General features: G+C 42.4%; 1 protein-coding gene across 1 annotated transcript in view; it reads right to left on the reverse strand.

Annotated features, from left to right (window-relative positions):
• Nucleotides 1-12,416, reverse strand: part of PLCB2 (phospholipase C beta 2) — a 191,495-nt gene that overhangs the window by 51,995 nt on the left and 127,084 nt on the right. Inside the window, exons 7-9 of the mRNA XM_073566732.1 lie at nt 11,841-11,916; nt 9,865-9,965; nt 2,273-2,439 (exon numbers count right to left, since the gene is read on the reverse strand). Coding sequence (XP_073422833.1) covers nt 2,273-2,439; nt 9,865-9,965; nt 11,841-11,916 — 344 coding nt within the window. The remainder of the gene's footprint in view (nt 1-2,272; nt 2,440-9,864; nt 9,966-11,840; nt 11,917-12,416) is intronic.

A 12,416-nucleotide genomic window follows, 5' to 3' on the forward strand; every position in this document is an offset into this window, starting at 1 on the left:
AACGTAACTTTATTCTTTCATGAGTTATTTACAAGTTTCTCTTTGTTTACAGCCTTTGACATGTCGCAGAGTTTAACACATGAGGAGCGGATAGAAATTGTGTTGATGTCTGGTGAACGCAGTACCTGAGTCATTGCAGCAGATTTCAATGCAAGACACCCTAAGCAAGAAAACTGTCACCATTCCTATTTTATTTAGGTGTATCCATATAAATTGCCCACCCTGTATACATCTGCACCTGGGCATATGCAGTGGCCTAGGTCAGTCCTATAGTATATTCAGGCCATCAGTGTGATGATGCTTCTGGCCTGAACTGTCACTCAGTCAGGAGTGTCTGCCCCTCACCAACCAGAAAGTTGGCATGCTGGGAAGTGGTAAATTACTGAAGTATAATGTTGAGTTAATTCCTTTAAATGAGAAAACAAATCCGGGAGCTTTAAGGGCCTGTTACACATAGCGATATCGCTAAAGCGTCACCGATTTTGTGACGCAGCAGCGATATTGCTAGCGATATCGCTACATGTGACACTTACCTCCGACCGCCCCCCCCCCCCGCTGGCTATCGCTGATCGCACGAGATCGGCCTGGTCCATTTCTCGTCGTTGGCTTCCTGCTGGCGCCGACAAGCGAGCCATGGACACTGGCGGAAGACGTCATCCTCGCCTCGTCTGACAGGTGAGTAACGACCGCCGAGCATCGCTGCATCGCTGTGAGATCTGCCTGTGTGGCAGCTCACTAGCGACCATTTAGTGATGCACCAGCGATCCTGACCGCATCATATCGTGGTCGGGATCGCTGGTGCATCGCTAAATGTAACGGGGCCTTTAGACAATGTTAGCCTTAGGCTATGTTCACACCTTGCATTTTTTCAGTGTCCCCCCCCCCTGCAGATAAAACCTGCTCTTTTGACAGTAGAGAAGCTGCTCACAAAAAGTAGGTGTTGCTGAGTTTTTGCTGCATTTTTTCCTGCATTTCTACTGCATTTTTGCTGCGTTTTTATCGCTGCGTTTTTGTTATCCTTTGGGTATGATGATAAGTTTTAGTGCCCCCCCCCCGTCTCCCCCAAAAAAGCATTATTTAACTTCCTTACATTTTTGCACCAAAAACGCTGCAAAAACTGATACCTGGGTTTTCTTGAAGAGTTTGCATTGCATTTTTTTGCACATTTTTGAAAAACACTACAAATATGCTGAAAAAACACTAAAAGAGATGACATGCTGCAGTTTGCAAATACGCAGCAGTTTTCCAAATCGGTAAGGAAAAAAAACAAAATGTGTGCATGAGATTACTGAAATCTCATTGACTTTGCTGGTACTATAAGGCTGTGTGCACACGATGCTTTTTTTTGCGTTTTTGCTGCGCTTTTCTGCTGCGGAATCTCCGCGAAAACGCAAAGAAGACGCATCCTATGCAATCCTATGGGATTCCGCAATGCTGTGCTAATGCTGCAGATTTTTTCGCTGCGGAATTGCATAGCGGAAAAATACGCAGCATGCTCATTCTTTTTGCGGAATCGTGGCGATTCCGCACCCATAGGATTGCATTGAAACGCTCAGTTTACGCATGTGGCTATGCCCACCATGCGTAAAGTGAGCGTTCAATGTGTGGATGGTACCCAGGGTCTGGAGGAGGAGAGACTGTCCTCCACGCCCTGGGTACCATAATCCTGTAAAAAATAGAATAAAAATAAAAAATAGGCATATACTCACCTTCCGACGGCCGCTGGAGCCTTCCCGCCTGTCCGCCACGCTCCCGGCATCTTCCGGTCCCAGTAATGCTTTGCGCGAATGATCGCTGATAATGTCGCGCTCTCGCGAGAATATCACTATTTTTAATTTTTTTTAATTATTTTTTACATCCTATCTTTTACTATTGATGCTGCATAGGCAGAATCAATAGTAAAAAGTTGGGTCACACGTGTCAAGCACTATGCTTGACAAGTGTGACCAACCTGTCAATCACATTTCCAAGCGATGCTTGAAATCGCTTGGAATGCGCAAGCATTCCGCGAGCGGAAAACACTTGCAAAACGCTTGTTTTTTTGCGGGAAAAACGCATGCGAATTCACACGCGTTTTACCCACGACTGGAGTTGCGGAAATGTTGCGGAAATTTCCGCAGCATTTCTGCAACGTGGGTACATAGCATAAAACACAGCTTAATATTTGCATTAAAAAAATGCATTAAAAAAAATGCAGCGTGGTTCTTAGGGTGAGTTTAGGAGTTCCCTGAATACAGAACGTCCATGGAAGGATAGAGCACATTAATCCCACCTCTCTGCTTGTTGATGGCGCTGGGTTCGTACTTTTCTATGAGAACTTGTACTTGCTCGATCTTTGCTGGAGGAAAGAGCAATTCATTTAAACGACTGTCTCTCTGCTTCTGGTTGATAAACTTGGTGAGATGATCTTTCGTCATGTAAGGTTTGGCTTTAGAATGGCTGAAACACAAGAAGTCCATATATTAATTCCAAGGCTATGGCTGAAAGTGACCATAAATGTACCTTCCACACTGAATGGGCTCATAATGGCTGTCATCTCATTTCTCTGATGCTCTCTCTTCCAACACCCCCAATCACATGCATGGCGGAAGCATGTATGTGGTTCTAATGAGGAAAGTGGACTAGCCCTCTGCAAGACACATTTGCTGGTGCCTTGTAACCTGAAAGAACAAGTGGATTGAAGTACAGCTTGATCTTTCTCTAGATGTTTGTCTGGTCCTGCCAAAATCTGAAGATGTGTACAACATCATAGAACCTTTAGTTACTAGCTTGGCCTGTAAGAAACTGGACACATTGCCCACATTCCTCCTTGAAGAAAAAAGTGTTATTGTAATTTTAATTGTGACTTGTGTTAGTAATGCTGATAATGTGTGTTGTTTGATATTAGGGACAGAGAGAGTTAATGGTTGGAACTACCCCATTGTGAGCAGGGCTAAGCTGAAGGGAAACAGACAGTTCCCGTCAGGAAGTCAGAAAGGGCTCAATGTGTGTAGAGAAGGGACCTAAGATCTAATGCAAGTAGCGCCGCATGGCGTGGGTGTTCTCAATGATAGAGGAAACCTGGAGATAGCATGATCCGGAGCAGAAATGTGCATTATGAAGGAAATGTTTAAGAAGATATGTACCCAACTGTCTACTGTATTTAACCATCCCCAAAAAACTGTTGGTAAAAGCTTAATTTTAAACTGGTAGTCTCCCTCTTTGAACTGTCAAACATCTGGTCCTGGCCAGCCAGCAACATCGGTTACAGGCAGTTTACATGGGCGCCCTCACAGCACAAATCCCAACATCCAGCTAGGCCCCACACTTTCATGTAACGTGCTGGGGCGTAAGAGATGAGTACCTTGACCACAAAACGTTACATGCCATTCAATTGAAAATCTGACCACGTAGCACATAGAGGGGCTGAGGCCATCAGAGCAAAAGACACTCTTTATGAGCAACTTTATGTTTGGGCTCATATAGGGGGTAACTATCTGGACTATATCTCCATGTATATGTTGGAGTGAACAGAGCTGCCGCAAGGTTATCCCTTCATTAATTGTGTGTACAGCTATTTAGTTCACTCACTCTCATTGCTTTACCATTGGCATATTGCATCTAGTACTTTTGTGACATAGCTCAGTACAATTACCCAATATTACAAGCCTCTGTATTATGAACAGTTGTCACACCCTTGAAAACAGAAAGATTATGATCTTCAGGATGTTTCATCTCCAAATTGGAATTGAAGTGGTATGTTAGGAAATAGAAACAATTGAAAAGTTACTTTGCTCATTATAATGTCTATCAAAAGCCAAGAACAAAAGTATGGTTATCTAGCGTTATGAAGAAAAGTCACAGCAGAAAAATTGTGTTCGACTTCTACTTATTGGAGTATAGCTATGAACACTTGGCAGGCAGGAGCCAAGAAACCACTCCGCCTTGGCCAGGGTATTTATGTAAGGGGCTAGGGCAGCGAACTGGACAAGTGAAGGGAAGCCTAGCCTAGCCAAGCTAGACTCAGATCTCTCCATGTAGTTATTAGTTCTGATGGACTTGGTGCAACTAAATATTTAACAGATCTCAAGGCATGCTACATGCATGTTTTACCATATTTTATTATATTTGCCTAATAGCAGGCGTAAGTTATAAAATTAATCTGCTAATCAGTATTGCTTGATGAAATATGTCTTGCATAGATTTACACCGCAGATGTGTAAGGAGGTGGCCGGCTCCCTCAAGCACTCTATTCTCCTTGCTGTGTGGTTCCTCTAATGCACTGTTTATGTCCCTGTGTTATATTCTTGCAGTGTATTATATGTGTTTACTGCATTGTGATGTAATATAATGTATATGTTTTATCTGTATTACAATGTGTTATGTCATGTTATGGGGCCAATCTGTCTGCTTTGCTAATGTGGAGTGCTCCTTAAATGTCCTAAGAGTTAGGGACAGTAATAGTTAACAGAGGCCTGGGCCAGCAGCAGCAGCAGTAAGGCCACAGGAAACTGCTATTTCCCTCCAGAACTGCCCGGATCATTGAACCGGGCAGACGTATATGACCCAGGGCACTGCCAGGCCTCTGGACAGGAGAGAACTGTTGCCATAGAATCTGAAGGACTACAGAATAGTCTAAAAGACTGCACCATGGGTCTTCAGGAGGGCCCCATGCTGAAGTCGTCTCAGGTGCCGAGATTCCAGCATGTGGATTTTTATGATCTCCGGCTTCTGCAGCCGTTGTGGGTACGGATGTAGCCAGCGTCAGGGAGAGATCAGGACTCCAGTGATGTATTTTGGTCACTTTATTCTTTACAACCTGTTACATTAAACAAGTTGTTTTCCCTGATGGACAACAGTTGCCTCTTCTGCCTCTGTTTTGCCCGGACTACGGAGGCTGGAGCAAGAATAAGGTACGTCGTGAGGAAGGTGGTGTTGGTCCCAACTGTCTATGTGCAAGGGACCAGGGGAGTGCTTGCTGACAGTCGGCTCAGTGGACTGTATTCAAGTACTGTGCCTTTAAGAACCCGGCACCGACTACCCTCCCCTGGTCGCCCTTGTTAAAGATGTGTCAGTACTCAAAGAGTACAGGAATTTACTAATTCATGTGTATCACTTTGTAAGTGTTAGAACTGCTTGGTATAAATATATGCCGAATCTGGGATTTCTAACACTTTAGTGTGTTGTCTGGTGTGAAGACTTTTGGTAACATAATAAAGAAAAATACAGCGCCTTGAAAAAGTATTTATACCCTGTGACCTTTTACACATTTTTCATATATCAAAATTGTGACATGCATCATTTGTATTTAGCCCCCTGTATTCTGATACCCCTAAATAAAATTCTAAGTGACCAATCACCTCCAGAAGTCACATAATTAGTAAATTGAGTCCACCTGTGTGTAATTTATTCTCAGTGTAACTACCACTGTTCTCTGAAGGCCTCAGAAGCTTGTCTGAGAACATTAGGGATCAAACATAATCATGAAAACCATGGATCACACCAGACAGGTCAGGGACAAAGATGTGAAGAAGAGCAAAGCAGGGTTAGGTTATAAAAAATTAGAAATGAGCATCTCATGGACCACTGTTCAATACATCATCCAAAAATGGAAGGAGTATGACACATATACTATACAAGCCTACAAAGACCTGGCCGTCCACCTAAACTGACCTCCCAAGCAAGGAGAGCACTAATTGGAGAAGCAGCCAAGAGGCCCATGGTCAATCTGGAGAAGCTACAAAGATCCACAGCTCAGGTGGGAGAATCTGTCCACAGAACAACTATTATTAAACTCCAAAAATTTTGCATTTATGGAAGAGTGGCAATAAAAAAGTCATTTTTGAGAGCAAGTCATAAGAAGTCACCTTTGCAGTTTGAAAAAGGACACAGCTAGCATGTGAAAGAAGATGCTCTTGTCAGATGAGATCAAAGTGGATCATTTTGGGCTAAATGCAAAACACTAAAAACACCATCTCCACCGTAACACATGGTGGTGGCAGCATCGTGATGTGAGGAGTTTTTTCTTCAGCAGGGACAGGGAAGTTGATCAGAGTTGATGGGAAAATGGATGGCGCAATATACAGTGCAATCCTGGAGTGAAACCTGTTAAAGGCTGCACCCATTCACCTTCCATCAGGACACTGATCCTAAACATCCTGCCAGAGCTACATAACATACATATATACACTCACTGGCCACTTTATTAGGTACACCTGTCCAACTGTGTGTTAAGACTTAATTTCTAATCAGCCAATCACATGGCGGCAACTCAGTGCATTTAGGCATGTAGACATGGTCAAGACAATCTCCTGCAGTTCAAACCGAGCATCAGTATGGGGAAGAAAGGTGATTTGAGTGCCTTTGAACGTGGCATGATTGTTGGTGCCAGAAGGGCTGGTCTGAGTATTTCAGAAACTGCTGATCTACTGGGATTTTCACGCACAACCATCTCTAGAGTTTACAGAGAATGGTCCGAAAAAGAAAAAAAATCCAGTGAGCGGCAGTTCTGTGGCTGGAAATGCCTTGTTGATGCCAGAGGTCAGAGGAGAATGGGCAGACTGGTTCGAGCTGATAGAAAGGCAACAGTGACTCAAATTGCCACCCGTTACAACCAAGGTAGGCAGAAGAGCATCTCTGAACGCACAGTGCGTCGAACTTTGAGGCAGATGGGCTACAGCAGCAGAAGACCACACTGGGTACCACTCCTCTCAGCTAAGAACAGGAAACTGAGGCTACAATTTGCACAAGCTCATCGAAATTGGACAGTAGAAGATTGGAAAAACGTTGCCTGGTCTGATGAGTCTCGATTTCTGCTGCGACATTCGGATGGTAGGGTCAGAATTTGGCGTAAACAACATGAAAGCATGGATCCATCCTGCCTTGTATCAACGGTTCAGGCTGGTGGTGGTGGTGTCATGGTGTGGGGAATTTTTTCTTGGCACTCTTTGGGCCCCTTGGTACCAATTGAGCATCGTTGCAACGCCACAGCCTACCTGAGTATTGTTGCTGACCATGTCCATCCCTTTATGACCACAATGTACCCAACATCTGATGGCTACTTTCAGCAGGATAATGCGCCATGTCATAAAGCTCGAATCATCTCAGATTGGTTTCTTGAACATGACAATGAGTTCACTGTACTCAAATGGCCTCCTCAGTCACCAGATCTCAATCCAATAGAGCATCTTTGGGATGTGGTGGAACGGGAGATTCGCATCAGGGATGTGCAGCCGACAAATCTGCGCCAACTGTGTGATGCCATCATGTCAATATGGTCCAAAATCTCTGAGGAATGCTTCCAGCACCTTGTTGAATCTCTGCCACGAAGAATTGAGGCAGTTCTGAAGGCAAAAGGGGGTCCAACCCGTTACTAGCATGGTGTACCTAATAAAGTGGCCAGTGAGTGTATGTACTGTATGTGAATGGCCGAGTCACAGTCCAAACCTAAATCCTATTGAGAATCTGTAACAAGATTGAAAGTTGCTGATCACAGACGCCTCCATCCAATTTCACTGAGCGAGAGTGAGTGTGCAAACAATGGACAAAAATGTCACCTCTAGATGTGCAAAGCTGGTAGAGACATCCCACAAAAGACTTACAGCATTAATTGCAGTGAAAGTATTGACTCAGTGGAATGAATACAAATGCACATCAGATTTATATTTTAACCCCTTAACGACCGCCGATACACCTTTTAATGGCGGCTGTTAAGGCTACTTAAATCACAGGACGGCTTTTTAACGGCAATGAGAAATAAGTGTATAGCGCCCCCCAGAGTCGGAATTTCTCCAGGGTCTTGGCTACCGGGGGTAGCTGAGACCCCAGAGAACATGACTGGTGTCAGTTTTTACCGACCCCGGTGTTGCAATCGCCGTTATTAAAGGTATAACGGCGACCGAAAAAATGTCAGAATTTACATTTAATTTCTCTCTTCTCTGTTGTGATCGCACATCAGAGGAGAGAAATAGGGTCCCCCGATCCCCCCTCGGTACCTCTGTTGTACCTGCAACCCCCAGTGAAGTCCCCTGGCCTGCCGGCATCTTCTTCCAAGAAAAAAAGGCCGGGCGCATGCGTAGTTTGCCCACCGAGATCTACCGGCCGGCACCCGGCAACAATAAGAAATGTTTCTTATTGGTTCATTTTGATCACTGTGATAGACCCTATCAAAGTGATCAAAATAAAAAAAATAGTAAATCAAACCTCCTTAGCTAGGGAAAAATAAAAAAATGTATTTATTTCCATTTTCCCATTAGGGTTAGAGTTGGGCTAAAGTGAGTTGGCCTAAAGTTAGGATTTGGGTTGGGGCTAAAGTTAAGGTTGGGGCTAGGCTTACGGTTGGGGCTAGGGTTTAAGGGTGTGTTAGGGTTAGGTTTGTGGTTAGGGTTATGGTTAGGGTTGGGATTAGTGTTAGGGTTGTGTTGGTTTAGGGATGGAGTTAGAATTGGGAGGTTTCCACTGTTTAGGTACATCAAGGAGTCTCCAAACGCAACATGGCGCCACCATTGATTCCAGCCAATTTTGGGTTCAAAAAGTCAAACAGTGCTCCCTCTCTTCTGAGCCCTGCCATGCACCCAAATAATGACTTTTCCCCACAACTGGGGTATCGGCATACTCAGGAGAAATTGCACAACAAATTTTGTTGTCTATTTTTTCCTGATACCCTTGTGAAAATAAAAAAACTGGTTCCAAAGTAAATTATTTGTGAAAAAAATGAAATGTTCATTTTTTTCCTTCCTCATTGCTTTAGTTCTTGTCAAGCATCTGAAGGGTTTAATAAACTTTTTGAATGTGGTTTTGCGCACCTTGAGGGGTGCAGTTTTTAGAATGGTGTCACTTTTGGATATTTTCTGTTATATTGACCCCCCAAACACACTTCAAATGTGAGGTGGTCCCTAAAAAAATGGTTTTACAAATTTTGTTGGAAAAATAAGAAAATCGCTGGTCAAATTTTAACCCTCATAATGTCCTAACAGAAAAATTATGTTTCCAAAATTGTGCTGATGTAAAGTAGACACATGGTAAATGTTATTTATGAACTATTTTGTGTGACACCTATCTCTGATTGAAGTGTACAAAAATTAAAAGTTTGAAAATTGCAAAATTTTCAAAATTTTTGCATAATTTCCATTTTTTTCGTAAATAAGCGCAAGTTATATCAAATAAATTTTACCACTGACATGAAATACAATATGTCACGAAAAAACGTTCTCAGAATCAGTAGGATACATTGAAGCGTTCCAGAACTATAACCTCATAAAGTGACAGTGGTCAGAATTGTACAAATTTGCTTGGTCAGTAAGTACCAAATTGGCTTTGTCACTAAGGAGTTAAAATAATTAGAAAATTTTGTATCTTTCATTTACACTTCACAAATACTTGCTATATTGTGTTGGTGAGTGACATAAAATCCCAAGAAAATACATTTAATCTTGTGGGTGTGAAAAATATGAAAAAGCTCAAGGGGTATGAATACTTTTCAAAGCACTGCACATCGGTTGTCATGTTGGCATGGACAGGACATAATTGTTGCGGCCAGTTTCGGCTGCAATGTTCACACTAATGAGGTACGACATGTGTCCAGTGAAAGGTTCGGTGGGGAACCGAGGAGCCAAACTAGAAGGTTGAGGGATTTGAAAGGTGAATTTTAATTGTTATATTATGTTATAGCCCCAAAAACGCCTTTAAAAAAGTGTTGTACTCTACAAACCACTCTACAAACTTTCTATGCCATGAGTGGCATAGGACAGAAAACAGTGCTTTTTTCCAGTTATTTGTAGACATGGTTCTTGTGCAGATCCTTACAGCACCGCTCCTCCCATGCATAAATCCAGCATTTTACCAGTATACAGATACTTAAATAGGTAACTCTCTTGAAGAACTCACTGGGATGTGAAGATTTCATCTATCTCTGGCCGTGGGCAGAGCTGCATGAGGAATGTTCTGTAGACGGACTCGGGAAAATCCTCTGGATTGATGGCATCATTCTAAAAATGGGGGAAAAAAGACGATCATAATGGGTTGATGTTTGTATAAGAGGACTCAGCTTGGCAGACTCTTACCTATTAATGGTGGGTAACCAGATACTGTGCTTCTTTCTGGTAGGCAGAGCAATATTACTCTAAAGATTAGGAATAGTGTCTGTGGCTTATATGTAACCAAGGTACTGCTAGAGTCTGAAAACACCTGGAGACAATGATTTGCGATGGAGGTGGTAATGGTGTGGGAGTATAGTGATATTGTGTGGTTCTAAGTCACAGATGCCCATTGTGACAGCTATAAATGTCTCTAATGTTGGTGTATTGTGTGTGATGCAGGCAGGCTAACGGCCGCCGCCTCTGCCTATATATTGGCTGTGACAAAGAAAAGGGGCTGGCTTAAAGGGGTTTTCCAGGATTGATATCTTTGGCCTATTCTTATGATAGGTCATCAATATCAGATCAGAAGGGGGCCGGCATAAGATGTCTATCAATCAGCTGTTTCCAGATGTGAACAGAGTCGGAGTGGCATAATACTCTCCCTAGTGGCCATGCTCTGGTACTCCCATTCACTTCAATAGAAGCTGAGCTGCAGCACCATAGAACAGACACTACAAAGTGTACGGAGCTGAGTTGTTCTGACTTTGATCACGGTTTCTATCTGGCCACTGTGGAAGCTGGTGTGCCATGTGTTGGAACCTGACTGATCTGATATTGATGATCTGTTTTAAGACTAGGAAAACTTCTTTATCCTCTTCCCGTACAGTTACATCATATGTCGGGACCCTGAATGTTGTGGGTTCACAAGCCAAGCCTTTATCTTTTCCGGGAGATGATGGCTGAAATATTCACCCATCATCTATCTCTAACATCTGCAGGTGAAGCAGAGCTCTGCCTGCAGCTGTCAATCTCTGACAGTGGGGTGCATCATTTTATACGCCAATCAGCAAGCCCGTGAAGTGATCGCAGGGTGACAATGGGTTATTATGAAAGCCTGGGGTCAGCTGAAGACCCTGTGCCTGTCATTACAGTACTATGGTACTACTGTGAAAGTCAGCCTGTAGCTGGAGTTCATAGGAGACCATGATTTTCGCTATACATAACTGCTGATGCCCTTGTATAGTACAAGCGGTTGTACTATCGCTGGTTCAAGCTCCCCAAGGGGACTAACAAATGCAGTAGAATAGTGAAAAAACTATGTTTAAACGTGTGAAAACAAATTAAAAAATATATAAAATTTAAAATCACCCCTCCTTTTGCCCTATTAAAAATAAATGTTAAAAAATACATGTTTGGTATCACTATGTTCATACAAGTCTCATCTATCAAAATATAAAATAAATTAATCTGATCGGTAAACTGCTTAATGAGAAGAGAAATCGATACTTCATAATTTTTGGGCTCAGCAACATTGCAATAAAATACAATAAGAATCGATCAAAACATTGTGTCTATCCCAAAATAGTGTCAATAAAAATGTCTGCCAAGGGGAATAAATGAGGAAAAAATTAAAACAAATATTGCCAGTGGTAAGAAGGGGTTAAATATTAAAATGAGCAGTTGGCCAGCCCCTACATACAGCTCTAGTCATGCACATACACTGGAGACCTTGTTTGGACCCAGGACCGAGCTTGTAGCTAAAGATCAGCGCAACATTCAAAAATCAAGTATATTAGTAAATTACAGAATTTAACAATATAAGTTAATTTATAGAATTTTTTTTTTTTTACATATAGACACCCCCTTTAAGAATTCTCCGCTCTGTTGGTAGATTATTTTACTTTCTGACACCAAGATTTTAAACAATTTTATTTCAGGCTACTTTAGTTAATCACAGCTACGGAAAAAAAAAAAGATCAAATGCAAACAGGGTATAACACTCACTTTCCCCTTTGAAAGATGACAACATTGTAATGCATGCTCTACTCTCTTCCTGTCGGCAGGAAACAGCTGGAAAATACTGTCCAAGAGGGAAAAAGAACATGATTTTAAGATAACGCAGCCAAGTTTGCAGAAAATAAAACCCCTGCTAGCTGAGAACTCGTTTTTTTTTATCTTGATGTATTAAACCCTTTTTCTACTGATGAAAGCGGGTAAAAGTGTAAGGGCTCATACTCACTCGCGAGAAATACGGACGAATGCAATCCGATAAAAAAATCGGATTGCATTCGGACCAATGTTATTCAATAGGTGACATCTCATTTACGATTTTTTTCTCAGCCGAAATCGGTCTGAGAAAAAATTTGCAGCATGCTGTGTATTGCTGTGATTCTCGGATGAGACTCGCCAATGCAAGTCAATGGGTGCGAGAAAGAAATCGGACAGCACTTGCACCATGCGAGTGCTGTCTGATTTTTACACACCGGTGTCCTGTGAAAAGCCGGCAATTCATATGCGGTATACAGGAAAATCACACTGACATATTGGAATACAAAAGATAGAATACATGTATACACATAG

The sequence above is a fragment of the Dendrobates tinctorius genome, unplaced genomic scaffold (genome assembly GCF_039654945.1).
Source record: "Dendrobates tinctorius isolate UK_male_01 unplaced genomic scaffold, ASM3965494v1 ptg000019l, whole genome shotgun sequence".
Classification (NCBI taxonomy): domain Eukaryota; kingdom Metazoa; phylum Chordata; class Amphibia; order Anura; family Dendrobatidae; genus Dendrobates; species Dendrobates tinctorius.